General features: G+C 35.4%; 1 protein-coding gene across 1 annotated transcript; it reads left to right on the top strand.

The window, feature by feature from the left end:
- Nucleotides 1–458: 458 nt before the first annotated feature.
- Nucleotides 459–16,742, top strand: GGH (gamma-glutamyl hydrolase). Its single transcript, XM_081324249.1, has 9 exons — nucleotides 459–631; nucleotides 6,842–6,953; nucleotides 7,851–7,901; nucleotides 8,535–8,619; nucleotides 9,361–9,499; nucleotides 10,615–10,721; nucleotides 11,832–11,919; nucleotides 13,142–13,279; nucleotides 13,846–16,742. The coding sequence occupies exons 1-9, from the start codon at nucleotides 517–519 to the stop codon at nucleotides 13,965–13,967; spliced, it is 957 nt and encodes a 318-aa protein (XP_081180375.1). The 5' UTR covers nucleotides 459–516; the 3' UTR covers nucleotides 13,968–16,742.
- The last annotated feature ends 3,495 nt before the right edge of the window (nucleotides 16,743–20,237 follow it).

Below are 20,237 nucleotides of genomic sequence, written 5' to 3'. Positions count from 1 at the left end.
CTTTACTACTTTTACTTATTACTGCTCATTTTATCAGTCTTTTCTGTTTGTATGCCCACTTTTATTAGTCTGCACTCTATTAGTTGCAGCCATTGACCGACGATGTTTGTACAGTTAAGCTATGATCAAGTCACCTATTTCAATGCCATTTATATAAACAATTTTGTGGATAGTTGTTTGGAACTTCCTTAATTTTCACAGAATTTACTTACTTCTTGAGCGGCAGAAAAACTCATTCCCCAGTAAGTCTTTTGGCGCTCTCTAACATCTACACAAATCTTTTTCATTTATTCTTCGTTTAAAACAACTTTCACTGAGAAATAACAACATGACACTTTCAGAGGGAAGGAAAAAGGACCAGTTTGCTCTAGACTACATTTCCCAGCTTGCCATTGGCGGCGGAGAGACATCACGAGTGGGCGGAGTTGCAATAGCTCGCTGGCGTCTGTGTGTTGGGGCTCTTTTGCAGAGAGGGTTCATTTCGACAACTGAGCTGAGTTGCAGAGATCTGGGCGAATGCCAGCCATGACGAGAGGGCTGCAAGTTCGTGGGACTTGGGGCCTTCTCGCCTTCTGCTGCTGCTCCGCGGTCTCCTTTGTGCTGCGGAGTGAGAACGAGCGACCGATTATTGGTAAGTAGAAGGACGTTCATAGGAGGAGTAGCGAAGATGACAGTTAGTCATCCAGGACTTCGTTCAGTGTTACGAAAGAGAAAGATCGGGGCGTTTCTGCATGAATGTCTATCTGTATGTCTGTGTGTCTGAATGGGCATTTACGTTTTGTGTGTGTGTGTGTGTGTGTGTGTGTGAGAGAGAGAGAGAGAGAGAGAGAGGGAGGGAGGGAGGGAAGGAAGGAAGGAAGGAAGGAAGGAAGGAAGGAAGGAAGGAAGGAAGGAAGGAAGGAAGGAGAGAGATCTTTTTATAATGTTCGTTGTCGCTATGTGGCTTAAATGGGAGCATTTTCTAAATCTTCACTGTGATTTTTCTCTTGACTGGTTACCAGAAAGAAATCCTTGTTGCCCTTGAAGTTAATCCTTATTTCGGCTAGCAAATTTGTTCCTCCCTCTGAAATCCGTTATATTGGCTTCTCAGAAGAAGTGCTAAGGCGTGAATGGGATATCTTGATGGAGGTGTTGTTATTCTACCTGTTTTCCCCTGCTGTGCCAATATTTAAAAAAGGGAACATAACCTCCGACGAATGTGGTTGAAGATAGGTTAGAATAATGAGTTTTATTTTTTAAAATAGTTAGTTTAGAATGAAACACATAATAAACATGAAATGAAATATTTGTGATTCATTCTTGAATCTTGAGAATTCCTTGGAGTGATAAAAGATTCACTGGTATTGAAATATTTAGAGTATATACTCAGATACTATTCTATACAAAGGATGCTGCTGGAAAGAATAGTAGAAAGGAAAGGCAATGGGAGATGGCACAGATACAGTTGGAGTAGCAATGCACATAACTCGATTGCTCTAAGTTGTGAAGCATGTGCAAAAATGACAAAGAACTGAACTCAATAGATAATACCAATCATTGCCTTCTAGAATGAGAAAGCACTTGGACTGATCTGACTGAATTGATCCAAAATTATTAAATTGTCCAGATATTTTCTTTTCAATTTTACATCATCAAATGCTTTTTTGGATCCTGATAAGAAACACAATGGGATAGTGATAAATGGCAAATTAAGATTTGCAACTTGCAACCAAAGGCCTGAAATAAATATATGGGCACATACCAGCTATACATTGATCTACAACTCTACCCAATTTAGCCAAAAGTTTATTACTTCAATGTATTTTAGTTATCATTAGAACTCAATTACTACTGCTATGCAGGTTTTGAAAATGATGTGGTAAAACTGCCTGTTTTGATCAAGAGGATTCATGTAAAGTCTGAAATATTTGGAGTCTATGCAAATAATTATTTTAAGCTTGTACAAATTCTATTATTCATCTATCTAGGAGAAATACACCAGGATGGTCACCCAAGCTTTTTTTGAATAGAGACAGCATTATTATAGAACAGGCAAGAGCTGACATTGATTTGGTAACAAAAACCCTTAACAACTCACTGGGGTTTATATATGCATTGCTCATATATCTGAAGAGCTGTTCAGTTGTTGGAACAGTTGCTTTTGGCCTTGGTCAGTTCCTTCACTTTGGGGATTCTGGAGAAAATTAACTCTTTATCAATGACAGACAATTCTTACATAGATATTTATTTATAAATGTCAGTGAACAGTCAGTCCCAGACACTGACTGATCCTGGTGAAATTCTGTGAAAAAAGTCTGTGAACTTTGTGCTTGATTAGATGACTTTATGTGTTTTTAGCTACAGTGGATTTTGCTGAAATAAAAACATCTGATACTAGATGGTCTTTTAGGTGTTGCTGTTTTATAATTCTTGGTAGTCCAACTTGCAGTAATGAAGAATGCAAGTTATATATTTAGGCATCATTTAGAAGATAGCTGTTCACTACCCTTCTCTAAAAATAGAATGAGGCTATAAAAGAAAGGATGAAAATCTTATAGTGGTTATAGTGGGTAAACATCCTCCTATAACTAATCAACACTCATATGAGCAGAGATTAACACCAAGATTACGGTAACTCTAGACCAACAATCAAAAAGTAAACAATACCCCAATAAAGGAAGGACATAGACAAACAAGCTAACAGTAAACAACAGCCTAATCAAGGAAACAGCCCATCAACATTAACAGGGCAAGCCACTAACATAAAAATATATAAAAATAAGAGCAAACCCCAGACCTTTCTAGCACTGATGATGTTATCTAGCATGGGTAATGAAACATCTGCAAGAAAACCACCAAGCTCAGCGATCATGTTTTGGAGTTCAAGTACAAAGTGTTTTTTTGTAAAACATAACATAATACAAAATATCAATTGTTTTGGTATTGTATTATATTTCTACAAATAACCCTGCTGCCCTTCAGATATTTTGAACTATAATTACAATAATTCCACAGTATCTGAGAATTATGGAAGTTGTAGTCAATACATCTATTATAGTGGCTCCTATTGTATTGACATCAAATATATGATAGAGATAAATAGTTAAATAAAACTATTATATGCTGTTGATTTTTAGTACAGATAATCCTTGACTTACAATAGTCCTTGACTGATAGTCATTAAAGTACAGATAGTCCTTTAATGACCGTTCAAAGTTACAATGGCACTGGAAAAAGTGACTTATAACCATTTTTCACACTTATGACCATTACAGCATCCCCACTGCAGCATCCCCATTTTGATCACATGATCAAAATTCAGACACTTGGCAACTGACTCATATTTATGACATTTGCAGTGTCCCAGAGTCATGTGATCATCTTTTGCGACCTTCAGACAAGCGAAGTCAATGAGGAAGCCAGATTCACTTATAACAGCTGTGTTACTAACTTAAAAATTACTGTGATTCGCTTAACAGCGAAATGGGGCAAAACTCACTTAACTGTCTCATTTAGCAACAGAAATTTGGGGCTCAATTGTGGTCATAAGTTGAGGACTATCTGTATCAGATTAAACTGGATTTATAAAATTGTTAGTGATTTTAATCTGTTCCTATTTAAAGTTGTTGCTTTATTTCCTCTTTACTGTGTCACTGAAATCTTGGAATGAAGATGTGTTGTCAGATCCAGCATTTAGTGAAGGCTGATATATCAGAGTTGATATATCAGAATGTTTTGAGCAGATGACTTTTCTAATGGTTGTGCAATGGATCATGCTGTGACATTGCATAATTTACTGGAAAATATTGAAAAGATTTCACCTTGTTCTGGCATGCACCCTAAGTAAAAAAAATGAGAATGTCCAATTTCTTTCTTAGTAGCAATATAGCAAACATGTACCAAATGGTGAAATAATAATTAGTGAAATTTGCTTTCTTTGTACTAAATTTTGAAGAGCAAAGCTAGTCAAAAATAAAGGCATTTCATATTTTAACAAGCTGGATTTCTAAAAATATTTAAAAGTTTATGGCAACCAAGTGGTCTGGCCAAAGTTTCTAGAACTCCAATCAGCATGACCCAAATGATCATCCTGGCTGGAAATTAAAAGCTGTAGTCCAAAAGATTTAATAATAATAATAATAATAATAATAATAATAATAATAATAATAATAATAATAATAATAATAATAATAATAATAATAATAATATAATAACAACAACAACAACAACAGCAACAACAACAACAATAATAATAATAATAATAATAATAATAATAATAATAATAATAATATAAAGTTGGAAGGGACCTTAGAGGTCATCTAGTCCAACCCCCTGCTAAGGCAGGAAACCCTATCCATTTTAGGCAAATGGCTGTCCAGTCTCTTCTTAAAAACCTCCAGTGTTGGAGCACTCACCACCTCTGGAGGCAGGTTGTTCCACTGGTTAATTGTTCTAACTGTCAGGAAGTTTCTCCTTAGTTCTAGGTTGCTTCTCTCCTTGACTAGTTTCCATCCGTTGCTTCTTGTCCTGCTTTCAGGTACTTTGGAGAATAGCTTGACTCCCTCTTCTTTGTGGTAGCCCCTGAGATATTGGAACACTGCTATCATGTCACCCCTCACCCTTCTCTTCATTAAACTACACATACCCAATTCCAGCAACCGTTCCCTATATGTTTTAGCCTCCAGCCCCCTAATCATCTTTGTTGCTCTTCTCTGTACCCTTTCTAGAGTCTCGACATCTTTTTTACATCGTGGTGACCAAAACTGGATGCAGTATTCCAGGTGTGGCCTTACCAAAGCATTGTAAAGTGGTATTAGTACTTCACTTGATCTTGATTCTATCCCTCTGTTAATGCAGCCTAGCACTGTGTTGGCTTTTTTGGCAGCTGCAGCACACTGCTGGCTCATATTGAAGTGATTGTCTACTAAGACTCTGAGATCCCTCTCACAGTTACTACTATTGAGCAAGGTACCACCTATACTATACCTATGCATTTGATTTTTCCTGCCTAAATGTAGAACCTTACTTTTTTCATTTTGTTAGATAGTGCCCAGTGTTCGAGTCTGTCCAGATCCTTCTGTATCTTAAGCCTATCTTCTGGAGTATCGGCTATTCCTGCCAGCTTGGTGTTGTCTGCAAATTTGATGAGTTCCCCATCTATCCCCTCATCCAAATCATTAATGAAGATATTGAAGAGCACTGGGCCCAGAACAGAGCCCTGGGGCACCCCACTACACACTTCCTTTCATGTAGATGCGGTTCCATTGAGGACCACACGCTGAGTACGGCCTGTCAGCCAGCTACGAATCCATCTGGTGGTAATGCTATCTAACCCACCTTTTTCTATCTTATCAAGTAGTAGGTTGTGATCTACTTTATCAAATGCCTTACTGAAGTCCAAGTAAATTATATCTACAGCGTTCCTCTGGTCCACTAATTTTGTCACTTGGTCAAAGAATGTAATAAGATTTGTCTGGCATGATCTGTTTTTGACAAACCCATGTTGACTTTTAGTGATGACTTTGTTTGCATCAAGGTGTTCGCTGATTTGTTGTTTGATTATCTTTTCCAGAATCTTCCCAGGTATTGAGGTCAGACTGATAGGTCTGTAGTTTCCTGGATCTATTTTTTTCCCTTTTTTGAAGATGGGAACTACATCAGCTCTCTTCCAGTCCTCTGGTAGTTCCCCAGTGCTCCAGGATCTTTGAAAAATATAGTTCAGTGGTTCTGAGATCACGTCTGCCAGTTCCTTGAGAACCTTGGGGTGTAATCCATCTGGTCCTGGTGATTTGAACTCGTCTAGGCTGGACAGGTGCTCACTTACCATTTTCTTGCCTATCTTAACTTGCGTTTCTATTCTGTTTTTTATGGCACTGGTTTGGGTAGGTTGGACTGTTTTTTCCCTTTGTGTAAAGACAGATGCAAAAAACGAATTAAATAGTTCTGCTTTCTCCCTGTTGCTTGTCACCTTCTTGCCACTTTCCCCCACTAATGGACCAATCATTTCCTTAACTTTTTTCTTGTTTTTTATATGTTGAAAGAAGCTTTTTTTGTTATTTTTGACTTTGGTCGCAAGCCTTAGTTCATTTTGAGCCTTAGCTTTCCTCACTTCATCTTTGCAGGCACGGGCTATTTGCTGATATTCTACCTTAGTTATGTGCCCCTCTTTCCAATTCTTATACTTGTCCTTTTTATCTTTCAATTTATCAGAGAGTTCTTTATGCAGCCATGCTGGTTTCTTTTGAGAGCTGTTATTTTTCTTCTTTGTTGGTATTGTACTAGACTGGGCCTTTATTATCTCACTTTTCAAAATTTCCCAAGCTTCTTGAGTTGTTTTCCCCTTTAGGATTTGAAAAGCACCAAGCTGAAACCTGAATCACAGCAGGAAACACGTACCTTAAAATGGCCCATTTTTTATGCTATGTATTCTACTGTTCACCTCTAAAAGAAATAATTTGATGTATGTGCATTATAGATTCATATTGTTTTTGTTAAGGCCATTTCACATTTCTCATATGGAAAGTTTCAGGGTAAGATGTGTTTATCTTTTTGTCACTTTCTTGATTTTGCATAATTTCACTAAAATGCTGTTTTGAATAGCAAATTATAATGATTTGGCTTTGTCAAATAGCCCCAGATATGGACATGTTCTCAATTCTCTGTAGAAATATGAGAGTTTTCTATTGCACAATGACAACATGTGATGCTGTCTTAGATTTATTCTTGAAAGGATTCAGGAAATTATTGAATACTATGAAATATATCAATTAGTATAGTTCTGCTATTTTATCAGCCTCTATGTACTAGTCTTAGAATGGCACAAATATATAATATATATTGTCTCTTTTTCTGGATGGTTTAGGAATATTAGCTCAGGAAACTTTTGGAAATTTTCAAAAGTTTGGAAGTTCTTATATTGCTGCTTCTTATGTGAAATTCATCGAATCAGCTGGAGCAAGAGTAGTACCAGTAAGGTAAGCTGCTAACAACTACATGCTCACATGATATGCCAGTCATAACAAACATATAATTAAATTTATCTTCAAGATGTCATGTGATACTGAATATTGTCGCACAGAAACTTACTTAGGATTTAATATTCAGTGTTGGAGAATTAAAGGCAGCTGTTGTGAATAAGCTGCTTAAGAGCTATAATGTCGGTCTTCAGGGCTGGAATTAAATAATATTTTCTTGATGTGATTGCTCTCACATATGATGTCATATGTAGTAGAGTCTTGAACTAGGAATGGGGATATCTGCTACTCAGAAACTAGATTGTGGACTAGGATAGGGGAAATCCATGTTCAAGTCCACCTCAAGCATGGAAGCTCACTCCTCTTGGTTCAGCTGTCCTCACAGGATTGTTGTGTAGAAGAATGGAGGAGGGAGAGCAATGCACACTGCTTTAAGCTCCTAAACAAAAGGATATAAATATATTCACCCACCCCAAGAAAATCATTGGGATTAATCATTATCTCTGAGATTGTTCTGAAGATAAGATGGAAAATCCAGGACCAGTCATATATGCTGCCTTAAGGTTCTTGGAGGAAAACATTGCCCTCACAATAATCCCATTAAAAATTACAATGCCAGTAAAAAAATCATTAGTATCCCTAGGTGATTCAGTGATCAATTTGAATTCAGGCTTCCCCCATCATAATCCATATGTGTAGTTCATTTCATTTTCTAATAAATCTGCTATGAGAAGGATAGTAAACTTTATTTGGGGTAGTTGACTCTTATAAAGTTTATATTATATTCAGGTGTTACTAAAGATGAATTTTATTGGCATTTAGTGACTAAGACAATTAAAATCTGACATTGGAATAATACATACTTATGGTAGAATGTTTCATTGTAAATTATTATAGATTGAATCATTCCAATGAAGAGTATGATGAGATATTCCATTCTATAAATGGGTAAGTATACCAGTATGTTAATTATCATGCAGTAGTAAGGAGCATCAGGATATCAAAATGATTCTGAAGATTTTGATCTTAGTTCCCAGCCAGGAAAAATCATAAGATGAATATTATGGAGAATAGTCTACCTTATAAGGAAGATGGTGATAAAATTTGTAAAGTACTTGATAAATAAAAAAAATTACTGAGAGTAATAAATTGTAGAAATACAAATAGGATTATATCAGTGAGCCTTTAGCAACAATTTAATGATGCAGGGAGTTTGGAATTGTGATCTCTGAAGGACTGAATGTTGCTTAGCCCAAAGCTAAATTATGTCCAGAATGGTGGTTCATCTGTTTTCCTGGCTCTTTTAATAAATGTAACATTGATTGCTCCTGAAAAATAATCTCGTCTGCATTTAAAGTAAGTGCAGACTAGAACTGTGAAGATCTTGTTAGACACTGGTCTTTTAGAGCAGTAAACTTGAAACTGTAGAGTTATTGAAAAAGAAGCTGAACTAAAGCTTAAGTTGCACTTACTGGTAGTCTGTTGTATATCTTAAAACTTCTTCCTTCATACCCTCATTCAACTGAGATCAGCAGGGATTTTGTTCTTGATAATAAAATTGTTGTAACCATGTTTTCTTAGAATACTTTTTCCAGGAGGTGGTGTTGATCTTAAAACTTCTGAATTTTCCAGAGTTGCTAAAATATTCTATAAAAAAGCATTAGAGGTAAGTGTTCCTGCATTCAAATCAACCTGCATTAACGTTTGAGACATGAATGCTGTAGGTGATTCATGTTTACACAATTTTCAGCTTACATAACTTTGTCAATAGAGGTGTGTAGGCTTCAACTGATATATTTATGATGTAAAACAGGATTATCTTGATGAGTGTGTGATACATGTAAATTAAATAGTTTTGATAGATGCATTTCAAAAATAAATCCTAATATTGTAAAACGTCATATTATATTCTCTTTGTCCATAGCCTCTTTTTAGTCTGTATTAGTTTAATCACTGAACAGAACACTGCATGCAGGAATTGGGTGAATAATTGCTTATGTTCCTGCTAATTAGAAACGACTGGACATTGTTATTTGAAAAGAAAATATGTCAATTCAATTAACAAAACCTACTTGTGGAATGATTGCCCACAAGCATCAACTCTGTTCTCAAAGCTACAGTTGTGTTAATTTAATTTTGCTTGTTTGCTTGATTTATATCCCCTCTTTCCTCTAGTTGCTCAAGGCAAAATATTTTCCTTCATGTCTAGGCTGCTTTGTCATTATAATGGAGAATGAAGGTTTTCCTACCTGGATGGTTTTGGAGGTCAAATATAGTTCTAATGTGATGATTGCTGATAGGGATTGATGGATGTTATAATTCAAAACATTTAGTGACTAGTCTAGGTTTTGTGTATTGATGTAGGCATTTTTTTCCATTGCCATTTTTTTCCATTGCCATTTTCTAGGCCAATGACAGAGAAGATTATTTTCCCATTTGGGGGACATGCCTGGGACACCAGTTGCTCACCTATCTCACGAGTGGAGAAAACTTACTCATCCGGACAAATACAAATGGCTTTACAATGCCACTGAATTTTACTCAAGGTGAAAATTCACAAGTTTTAGCCAATAGAACATGTCTAAATTCTGCTGGGGATCATAGAATTGATGTATTAATGAATTCTGAAGCTCAATGAAGTAGTAGTTTGAGGAATGCATGACACAGGACAGTTAACTTTTTTCCCTATGAAGGTGAACAGAATAGCTGCGTTTTCTCAGCTCTTTGTAATAGAAATGCAATAAGAATTCTTGACAGAGCTCAGGATATTCAGTAGTTCTTCCTAATAATGTAGCATTTTCAGTGGTAAAGAAGACAAGGGTATATTTGTGGGTGGGGGTAGCAGTGACTTTCTGCCTCTATCTTGTGGCTAACTCCTGAAGATCTGGTCCAAATCTAGTGCAACCCAAAAGTAGTCAACCTCAATGCTGATAATCTCTTTTCGCTATAGTAACAGAAGTTTCTGCTTGTTCAGAATAGAAAGAGGAAAAAGGCACTTATATTGCACATTCTATCTAATGACAGCAGTACTGAGTTAGGAACAATGCAATGTAATTCCTAGCTCCCTAGTGTTGTGATACTCATTTCTTCAGAAATATATGGGCTGTCATTTTCTTGATTAAATTTAAAAGCTGTTTATAAGGAATTGTTTTAAAATATATGTTAAAGACAATATACAGTATAGTGTCATATAATCATGACACTAATACTTTCAGTGTATAAAACCTGAATGAAGCATAAGAAACTTAAGCATAAGTCCCATTCAGGCTCTCATTATCTATCTTTCATTATCTATCACTATCTTCATATGTAAGCATGTCATATAAGTTCCTCTGGATTGGCTGCTGGGCATAATCAAGCATTTGACACAAATGTTTGCAGCAGGAAGGTTAAGTGGCCGTCTGCTTATGAAGGACAGAGGCCTGGCTTAGGTCTGCAGTCCAAATCTGAGCAAACAAAAGAGTGCCCTGCAGTCAGTTGGCAATATTGGTTGACACAACTCAGTAAAGCATAGGGTGAGATATTGCATTTTGACTTGGCAAGTTGGTTAACATAACGACTATGGTTTACAAATTGTAGCCTAGCCTAGAATTTGAACCTAATTATTGCTTTTCTTGATGCTGATGACTGGTGTTTCATTTTGTTTTGCTTTTGGGATAAGCTTCAAACCACAGTAAGATGTTCCAGGATTTTCCTGAAGAGATATATGAACTGTTAGCTTCAGAGCCTGTATCTTCACACTTTCATTTCTGGAGCCTATCCATGCAGGTAATTTCTTGTCAATTATGGTCAAAGACCAGCATAAGGAGGGTGGGGCACAAGAAATTTAAAAGCATAAAAAATATGAAATGCAAAAATAAAATTACATACAGTACGAAGCTAACAAAAATCTAAAAAAAGTCTAAAATGAGGGGTAGCAGCAATAAATGGGCATAAAAAAGCCTGGCAAAGTCAATCTATCATAATACAATATAATCTATAATAATGGTCTATCTGCTCATTAAAACTGATTTGTGGCATACGTTTTACATAATTTTAAGTGTGCAGAATCTGGCACCATTGTATATTGTATCAGGATTGGTATCTGAGAAAGCAGGGGGATGTAGAATTGTCTTGTATCCTGGATATGTATGCAATAATGGTGAAATGAGGCTAGTATGAATATCACTGTAATATAAGTACTGTAGAAGTACATGTTCTGTAGTTTCTACATGTCCAATGTGACAGAAACATTATCTTTCTGGGTAAGGAATCTTCTTGTATTAGTTTTCAAGTACAGCTGAGGGGAACCCTGACATTGTGTCAGAGTAAAGGCCCTTAAGTGGTTAGGTACTTAAAGATTAGTTAAGTATGCTTTGGGGGAGGTAGGGTACCTATTACACTCATTGTTGATAATGGTTGGGAACCTGGCTAGGTCCAATTAGTACTCTGCATCTGATAAATGCTGTATAATGAGAACTTTGGCCTGATCATGTCCCATGCTGAACAGAAGGAAAGAATCCCAAAGATGATATTTTAGTTGTCACTGGTTTTTCCCCCCATATAAACTGAAAATCATACCTCATAGTTATTTGAGCAAGATCAAGAGGGAGAAATAGTAGTCTACCCAGCAGTTGAGTATGATTGCTTACACTCTAGCCTCTACTTTCATGAGACCTGTCTCTGGTCTCAAGGTGCATTACAGACACATTAGGGTGGGTGAAGGGCCAAACTTAGGAATTTGGACTGAATAAGTTCGAATGGTGCAAAGTTGAAGAAGGGATCCAGTTGGGCACCAGAGAGAAATTGTTCTATTGGCTTATCCTTAATAAAATGATGCAGATAAAAATGTCCACTTTTAAAAACTAGTTTAAATCATGGTTACCTTTTTTTTAACAGAATTACACAAAAAATGAGAAACTGCGCAACTTTTATAAGATTTTAACAACTAATTTTCATAATGTGGAGTTCGTATCTACCATGGAAGGTAATCAAATTAGCCTCTAAATGCTATCTAGAACTAAAAATTGTAGCCTATTGGTGAAATCTAGTGAAGTTTTTGCACTGACAAAATGGTAGAATAGGTTTTCTCTTTCTTTTCTACCATCTTCAAAACATCTCTAGAAACTGCTGTGGTCACAGTAAAGAAGCAGGAGAGAAAATATCATTTGTTCAAATAATATAAGATGGATTCCAGATGTCATTCTGCCTCTATCTTTTCCTCATATATTTAAAACTGCAAGGTGTGTATTGTGAGGTCATTGCATTCTACTGTTCTATTTCTACAAAGAAAACAAAGGAGAATTAGAAAACATGCAACAGAATGATATTATTTTACAGATTTTCCATTAGTGGAGGACATAGGAGGGCTAAAGAAAACATGACTCTGAAATTTTCTGTGGCCATCATCTGTTCTCCCTGATTTATATACTTTCAGATGTGTCTAACTAAAACTCTCATCATGCTCTTATGCTTATATTGGTGGAAGTTAATATAAATTGTACTTCACCAAGAAGACAGTTGCAAATGTTCTTATATTCAGTGGTAGTATATTATTCTTTAGCATTCAGATTATTGGTAGATGAAAGAGTGTTATCAAATTGGAATTATTGCATTGTTAATTTATGTTAGTTTAATTAGTTAAATTAGTAATATTTGTTACTATTTCTTAATTGCCCTTTTAAAAGAGTTGTTGAAAGCTCTATGCTCAACAGGACCATACTTTAGCAATAGAACACTAACATTTAACTTTTTAGTTTAAAAATGATCATAGTTCAAGTGATCAAGTGAGCAGAGAAGCTACTGGCAAAACAGACAATACTGGAATAGATGGCACAGTGGTCTCTGGTCTGTATTCTTATTTTCAAAGAGTTAGTTAGTCCTGTTAGTCTTTTCTATCCAGACTGAAAAGAGAGATTGTCACGAAAGCTTCTGTAATAAGAATTCACTTCATTGTATCCATTTTGACAACACAGACTGTTAATTTTTGAAAATTTATTGAGCAGTACATTGGTTGATAATTTTGAGAGTCTGCTCTTTGTTCCTATTTATTGATTGATTAAGTTTTATTTATTAAATTTATATGCTTTGCATCTTGCCATCAAGCAATCTTAGTTTCAAGATCCTCAAATAACTCTCTCTGGAGATGATAGAGGGTAATTTTGGTGTTCAACTGTTCTTTGATCGTTAAGGGTATTCTGTTTTTGTAGCTTACAGTTACCCTATTTATGGTGTCCAGTGGCATCCAGAAAAAAATCCATTTGAATGGAAAAATTCAACTGGCATTCCACATTCCTCAGCATCTATGAAAGTAACATTTTTCCTAGCTGACTTCTTTGTCAATGAAGGTATGTACCTTAGTAAGGAATATGGGTGGAAAAGATGAAACATTTCTTTAAAAAAGAGAGTGAAAAGACAAGCATCATGATGTTTTGCCATTGTTTATGCTGCAAATATGAAATTCATATTAATGGAATATTTGTTGACAATGAAGCATATTTTAAAGATTGTATTTTTATTACTAGACTAAATGGCTAGATATTGAGGCTGCAATATTGAAAATTTTACTCTTACTTCAACTGCACTGAGCTCAAAAGACTTATTCCACAATAACGTCTGACCAGCTGCTTGTCTTTTGTGAAAAGGCCATCTACCTTTTACCCACTATGAAGCTGAGATTTTACCAATTTTTCAATGCTAATTTCAGCCAAATAAATTTCCCCTTTAAATATGGTGATTCAGAAAAACCTACAGGCAGGGAAGGTTGAAAGAAAAAAGAGTTTTAAATATTCTAAACTGTAATACTCTGGACGTTTCTGGATTATATTTAGCATTAAGCATAATGTTAACAAAAGAATTGGGATTGCACAAGATGATAATGTGAAATAATTCATATATCTCCAATATTTTGCAGCCCGGAAGAGCAATCACCATTTTTCGAGCAAAAAGGCTGAGATTGATGCACTGATTTATAATTTTAATCCTGTTTTCACTGGGACCTTTTCATCTTTTGATCAGGTTTACTTTTTTGATTAAATTTCTATCCTGAAGAACATAAGTGGATTTTAAAATGGTTTAAGCCTTCTGTTTAAATTGAAATAGTGTATTTGTACTGTAGAAACAAAAAATTCAGATTGTGTGTAGCTCTTTGTAGAACTTATCCTTTCCATTCCTTTCTGTAGAATCACTCCTTATGTTCCAAAGTGAATTTGGGAAAAGCTTTTGCATCAGGTTGAGACTAAAAAGCTTGTTGTGAAAAACCTGAATTACATGAACCTTGTGCAGGAATAGTTCTAAGTGTCCCCAATAACTGTTCAATTCAAGCACAAAGGATATGACTCCCTTATGGGTTAAATAAATAGGAATGGAGCAGCACTTGTTGGTTTGGGGGTTACAGTAAATCACACAGACTTCAGTTACCATTGCATATTATTACATGCCTGGAGAAGAGGGGACAAGGTCTGCAGAAGGGTTTGCCTGACCCTCAGTAGAACTGTCATTGCTCTGGTCTTTATCATATCTGAAGTTGGTAAAAAACTCTAGGATTTTATGGGTTTTATCTTTAGACTATGTCTGCCTTGACTGTACATATTTTATTTGTGTGGCTGAGAAATTTCACTTAACTATTTGTGTTTGTTTAAAACTTATTTAATGGGAAAAGTTGAAGAAGATGCCCTCCATGTGAATGGGAGTGACGACTTTTCCCTTTGATCAAAGAACATCTACTACAAATGTTTCTGTCTTTTAAGAAACAGCTTGATATAAAAAAATTCTCAGGTAACCCATTCTTGAACAAGAGACAAAGTTTCTCCTTGGACACAGAAAGGAGACAGTTTTCCACATTCTGAGCCTCCCGCTGGAATGACTTTTTAATCTCATATCTTCAACCTGCCAATTGCCATCAAGTCCTGTCTCTGTATCCTAGCATGTTGTTTTAGTGTTTGGAGTACACATCATCAGCCACCCAAACAATGTTGTATTTTTTTAATCCCTTTTTTGAGATCCCCTTCTTTGATACATCTTTCTTGGAATAATGTAGCACAAAAATGATTTTGCTCTTTTTTTTAAAGAAACTATCTGCCATAAATTCACTGATATGTCTTCTACAGGTTTATTATTATTATACAGATAGATGATTCTGAGCTTCATTAGTTTCTCCTTCCCTACCTTTTAATTTCCTCCCTTGCTTTCTACTCATAATCACTTCTTGTGTGATCCAAGCACTTTAAACCGATGGGATTTGTATAATGCTGTGGAGATAACTCATAAGTACAGCAATTGTTTCATGGAAACTGAAGCCCAATACATTTGAGAGGCATCTTCTTATGGAAGGTTGAATTAAATCTTGCTTTTGGTGCTCCAGGAAGCATTTTCCCTTATGCCACTGCAAGCTGGTAACCTCATGAGTCACTCGAATAGACAGGACCAATATTTTCAGATGCATTTTTGTGTCTAAGGATGCTTATAAAGTTTCAGATAGCATTTTATTTTCTAAAACTAGCCATGATGGGGGGGGAAAGACTCACTTTGCCTCTCAGCTGTGTCCCAGTCCCCCCTCAAAATAGAATCTTAACATTTCAGGTTGATCCATTCTGAAAGCCATAAAGCAGTTGCTGTATAATGACTTTCATCCCATTTCAGGATTCTATCAATCAGTTAATATCATTTATCTAGATAAATGGTGCTTGAGGTTTTCTATTTTAAATACTATTTCTACAAAAATTTAAAGATCAGAGAATCCTTCTTTTAAAATGGCATCTTATTTTAGGAGAGACTAATTTTCCCCATAAAGTTTTTGGCTTTATTTATACTTATTGCAGTTAAGATCTATGGTTTTCTAAGATTTCTCATAACTGTTTAATAACTAAAGTGCTAAATATTTTTAGAGGTAGTTGTGGATTTTTAATCTACATCATCCTAAGTACTGAAATAATAATAATAATAATAATAATAATAATAATAATAATAATAATAATAATAATAATAATAATAATAATAATAATAATAATGTTGGAAGGGACCTTGGAGGTCATTTAGTCCAACCCCCTGCTCAGGCAGGAAATATTAACGGTTTTCATATAGTGCAATAAATATGCAAATTTGGAAAACTAAATCTATTTTGATATATAGATTAAATATTTGTGACAAATTCTTTTCTTGGGTAAAATATGCTAATATCATAAATACAAGGGTGTCTGCAAGTGTGGCCTATGGGGAAAAAAACCTCATAGATTTTTCCCTATAGTTTGCTTTACATAAGTGAATATAAAAACCTTCCATGTTGATGATGCTATTAATGTGAGTTCAAGATCAGCCTTTTTAAAAAATATGTAGGATTATTTTTGTCTTTTTATAATTGCACTTTTTGTATATGCATTTCATTAATATTAATAAGCCAAAGTATTCACACCATAGCCTATGGATCAGGCACGATCCACAAACTGTGCTTTTATTTGTTTTGTTGCTGTTTTGCAACCTTTCTGATTACAGTGATTGATGAGATCTTCCAAAACTTGAAATAAAGATTACCGTAATGTGTTAAGTTTTAGAATGGTCTTTAAAAAATTGTAATTCACCTTTATTTCCCACTCCACCTCCCAATATTATTGTAGTCCTTTGGGCTGATAGAAAACTTGGTCCCAGTATGCTGAATGATTAAATGAGAAGAAATAAATGTGAATGTATTCTAATTGTTATATAGTTTGTTTAATTTAATGCAGTTATTCAATTTTGTTTTTTTCACTATATGACTTTGAGCATATGGTCTTGTATTTATATTTATTGCTGAATAATAAAAGAAATACAATTTAATAGTGCTTTTAAGAATGAAATGTATACATTTTTTTCCTACTGTACCTTCTTAGCATGTCTGCATGCTAAGTACCCTTGCTACTCCATATGGGTACTTTTGATCATCGAAAAGGGGAGGAAGAAAAGACGGCTAATTCAGATGTTTAAGAAATGGTATTTATAGCTTTAATTTGAGAGTTGCTTCTTTTTTTAAAAAAAGGGTACATCCTTTCAGCTCTTGCTGCTAGGTGTAATCTAATTTATTACTAAATTAATGTAATTAGTTTCTAATGCAGGATTTGCACAGGCAAGTGATAGGTTTCAACTGTCAATTGTTTGAAGCCTCTGAGGGATCAGGATTTTTCACTAGTATAAAATGTAAACCACCTAACTTAAGCAACTAGGCACAAGATTGTTGGGGGCAATAAGCTGACTTTGTAAAAATGCCGCTTCCCCCCCCCCCCCGAAATCCCTAATAAGCAGGCATATACATAGAATGAAGGCTATTGCTAAGCACATTGATTTGTGCTTCTTAGATTGTAAGCCGCCCTGAGTCTTCGAAGAAGGGCGGGATATAAATGGGATTAAAAACAAAAAAACAATGTTTTTCTTGTTTGCTTATTGGGTTAGAATATCTTTTATTATTATTATAAGAATGTTGAATCTAAAACTACCAAATTGAGGTTTATGTTTACTGTTCATATCTAATAAGGATTAAATGTTGTAAGACAACTTCTCTTCCCATATTGGAGCTTTAACCAAGCCAGCTGGATATCACCAAGTTACTGGCACCTCTATCTGAAAGAGAGCTAAGCCAGACAGTGCTTGTAAAAACATGATTGGGCTTATCTGAAAATCTACTTAAATTAAGGACTGAATTATAGAGTTTTTCTGTCCTGTGTGGTTTTCACTGAGTCCATATAAGCTGATGAACAGCTGATAAACTTTTTCTTTAATGTACTGTAACATGTTTGGCACTAGGGGGCCTGCATTACCCATGTTGTTTGATTTTGCATCAAACAGATCTTCCTCAAGGTGCTCAATCAATCTGTATGAAAAAGTAAGAAAGCATACAGATATGCAGATATGCAAACTAGCCAAATGTAAATGTTAGGTATGAACCCAAATCTCCTGCATGCTTACTCCAGGAAAAAGTGGTGTAATTTTTCAGGAAACCGTGCATTAAACATGATTCTGTTTAACAAATCTTGTGATTATGGATTATACAAGAGAAATATTGGGATAATATTACTAAAAAAAGTAACCATGGTGATGCATCCGTGACTGGTGACTAGTTAAATTAACTCAAGTGGGGGGAAGAAAGCTGTTAAGATGTGATTTCCCTAATTCTAAAACCTGTAAATATGTGGAGGAGCTGCTCTGATGAGTTAATGTAGTAGGGAATAATACATCTTCCAGCAGGACCATCTGCGGAGGTGGTCAAAAACATCAAGATGGTGCCCAGGCCTACACGTTTGTAGCTCTGCCCCATTTTTTACATATGTGAGAGAGCTTTAATTGCATGATTACAGTCAGCTTGAGTTTTTTGACACACACACTCCCAATTTAGCATCTGATTGCAAAAATGAGATCGTCAGACTTTTGGTTCTAGACAGTCTCAGAATCTTATAAACTACTTTTGTAAGATATATTCAGTATTTAAATATTACAATAATAAATGTGTATATCTGGTACATCACTAAATACAAATGGCTTTAATTTTGAATTTATTGTTTAATTTCACATACCTTTTTGGGTAGTTGTTTTCTCTTAGTTTTAATACAGGCTTTTGTAGTAAATTATAATCTAGATGCGAAATCTATCTGAGAAAGGAAAATTAAAATCTCAAAGAGGTAATTTTGCACTGGATTTCACTGCTAAAAAAACTAATTAAGATCTGGAACATCTCTTCTACCTCATTAAACATCTGACAAGATGGATTTTGTGACACCTGTTGCCAGTCTTCCTTTCATTTATTTTTGCTTTTCTTTTTAAAGAATCATCACCACAAAGCCTTCTGTTTGTAAATGAATGTTGCAAAACTGAATCTGCAATCAATACATTGAGCAAAAAATAAAAAAGGAAAGTAAAAGTGTAAACACATTATCTAATCTTTGCTGGAAAAGCAAGAGAGGAGAGGGGGAGGGAAGGAGGTATTATGGCTTCTGAGTGTTGTTGAACCTCAAATGTCTTCACTGTTAGCCAGCATGGCAAAGTATCTCAGCTGGACATCTACAGGTTGAACATCCCCCTATCAAACTGTTACTTGGGGGAAAAAATCCTATTTTATTATTGTGTATGCATTCCACAGAAGTTCTGCAGCTTCATCACGCTTTGCACAGTTGCATTTAAAAGATGGCATGCACCAAAAGAGGAATGGTTAATGTTCCCCAAATGCATGCATGAATTTGATATGATGGCATGGACATTGTTTCTACTTTATGGCAAGACGAACAGATTCATAATTAGATGGGAGCAAATACATAAGTCAGGAATCATGAAAATGGCTAGTTCATCCCATTTCCTTTTTAAAATTGCATTTACTCCTTTTTCTGTAGATTGGAGAAATCCCAACAGATTTTTTAAAAAAATACTTAAGCAGTTTTCCAGGAGGGATGCATCTCCCCATGCCATTTAAAAGTAAGCTGATAGAGATGATATAATGCCTCTTCCTTCTCCTCCTCCTCCTTCTCAGAGAAGGAGCTTGGGAAAGACCTGTTCTAATGGATGAAGCAGTCTAAAGTGGCAGCAGGAGGTTTGTACTGTCAGATTTGCAAGATTCTGTTAATTTAGCCTTACAGTAGAATTAACTCATCTAGTGGTGTTTTCTATCTGGGTTACCTGGGAGAGCTGACATATATGAATTCTGTGCATCCTATTTTCTGTTGGTATTGATATATAGGATGCCTTTAGATGGAAAAAAGCACAGAGTATACATGCAGATCTAAACCAAGTCATCATCAGTGTAGTTCTCTTTCCCACACTCCAGGTTTTTTTTTACTGAGGGCTTATTTTAGTATGATTGGGTCTTTCAAATCTCTACAAACTTATTACACAAGTATTGGAAAGTTTTCTTGGAGTAGGCACAACTTGTGCCTTGTTATTTTTGTATTGCTGTCTTTTTCATATGAAAAAAAAATGAAAAGTGGGAGGCTGAGGCAGGCAACATTGGCACTTCTGAAAATGGTATTGGAGTTCATCTGCTTGGATGGAGCTGTATCATATTCCCACATGTCAATATAAAACTAAAATATCTAATTAGCTTCCATATATAGTTGTTTGTGGAGTCCTTGGTGCTTACTGACCTTGGTTGTTTGCTTGCTTAATTAACAGAATAGAATAATAGAGTTGGAAGGGACCTTGGAGGTCTTTTAGTCCAACCCACTGCACAAGCAAGAGACCCTATACCATTCTGGACAAACAGCTGTTCAATCTCTTCTTAAAAACATGATGGAGCACCCACAATTTCTGAAGGCAACCCTTTTCCACTGGTTAATTGTTCTCATTGTCAGGAAA

This window comes from Vipera berus (genome assembly GCF_964194415.1).
Source record: "Vipera berus genome assembly, chromosome: 3".
NCBI lineage: Eukaryota > Metazoa > Chordata > Lepidosauria > Squamata > Viperidae > Vipera > Vipera berus.
This window is presented reverse-complemented; position numbering and strand designations above follow the sequence as displayed.

Bases quoted from the DNA above. Each gene is read 5' to 3' on its own strand.
- GGH (XM_081324249.1), top strand. From the start codon at position 517: ATGCCAGCCATGACGAGAGGGCTGCAAGTTCGTGGGACTTGGGGCCTT. The intron at 632-6,841 runs GTAAGTAGAAGG...TGGATGGTTTAG, and splicing joins GAACGAGCGACCGATTATTG to GAATATTAGCTCAGGAAACT. The intron at 11,920-13,141 runs GTAATCAAATTA...CTGTTTTTGTAG, and splicing joins GTTCGTATCTACCATGGAAG to CTTACAGTTACCCTATTTAT.